Raw genomic sequence first — 1,295 nt, forward strand, 5'->3', positions numbered from 1 at the left:
TTATCCATAGGACCTGTTTTGTCCCTATTCTCAAGAATCACTGAACTATTTTTATCTCTTCTATCCTCTGTAGATTAAAGTTCCCGCTCCAACAAATAGCACCAATATCCTCCCAGTAACCATCTTTGTTTGTCTTTCCAGGGAAAGCGCAAACATTCTCCAAATCCTGATTCAAATGGCATCAACCAAAGACGTACTGACTCAGGATTTATTTTTTTATCATTTCATTTCCAAAAGGTACAATTGAGACTGATTAATATGCCAACAACCTTTGCGTTTTCTTTATGTAACCCGTGATGTTTTTGTTGTGGCTTAATGAAAACAGCTCCCTCTCCTGCTGCATGTGAATTTGACCGGCTGGCCCGAGCGTGTTCTTGTTTTTATGTAACTTATCAGATGGCAGGCCTTCTGTCAGGTGTTGTTTGGATGTGGACGCTGTTTGGCATGTTTTCATGCGTGGGGATTAACTGCTCCGATCGGGCAGAACCTCCAGGTGACCTTTTCTGACCCCTGATTTCACAGCACAAACTCTCCGAGGGTTCACATATTCTCACAATATTCTTGGGCAGTTCCCCAGGGAGATATTAGAAAGGGGCAGGGCACCTGAAAAAAACAACAAAATATATTGTATCTAGAAGTTGTGATAAGTACTGGGAGACTAGATTACCTACTTTCTGTTGAAAATAAAAAAACCCCCACTAAGAATCACCAGTGACTGGACATTCACAGGTACATAGAAAAATAATAAGACGTAGAAGATTTTGAAAATTAATCCTATATTATGGAGTCCATTCATTGCTTACTGATATTTTCAGAGTGTGGAGAATTTAACAAACTTTTCAATTTTTGGATTTCTCACTTTGAAAATCAAATCATTTCAATTCCTTTAGGATTTCGCCATGTTAAACGACAACGAAGCCAAAATTAAAATGAAGAAGAAAAAAAGTGTAACCCAGGAATTTATGAGCAAAATCATGAACTCCAAATAGACCAAATCACGACTCCTCATCCACAATGTTAGTGAATGGTCCAATCATTTTGGCAATTCTGTGCACATTGGAAATATTAAACTACAGACAAACATATATGTTTGGTTTTTTTTTATCTTTAATATAAAAAGTTTATGTCATTCACTAGGAGAAAAAGTTAAAATTATTCTACTATTTTTACATTTCAGAATCCATTTCTTTGAATTTCAAAACATCTCCTTTGCCATAAGAGATCTACAATACGTCAGGTCCAGTTTTATATTTCGGTGCGAAACCGAAGTGTCGGATCTTTCATCTTGCTCTTGT

General features: G+C 36.8%; 1 protein-coding gene across 1 annotated transcript in view; it reads right to left on the reverse strand.

Annotated features, from left to right (window-relative positions):
- Positions 1-1,080: 1,080 nt before the first annotated feature.
- The window catches only part of LOC106951382 (cytosolic sulfotransferase 3-like), a 9,235-nt gene continuing 9,020 nt past the window's right edge, over positions 1,081-1,295 (reverse strand). The window contains exon 8 of the mRNA XM_015038882.1: positions 1,081-1,284. Coding sequence (XP_014894368.1) covers positions 1,246-1,284 — 39 coding nt within the window. The 3' untranslated portion in view covers positions 1,081-1,245. The remainder of the gene's footprint in view (positions 1,285-1,295) is intronic.

The sequence above is a fragment of the Poecilia latipinna genome, unplaced genomic scaffold (genome assembly GCF_001443285.1).
Source record: "Poecilia latipinna isolate Pla-1442-1.1 unplaced genomic scaffold, P_latipinna-1.0 Scaffold456, whole genome shotgun sequence".
Classification (NCBI taxonomy): Eukaryota; Metazoa; Chordata; class Actinopteri; order Cyprinodontiformes; family Poeciliidae; genus Poecilia; species Poecilia latipinna.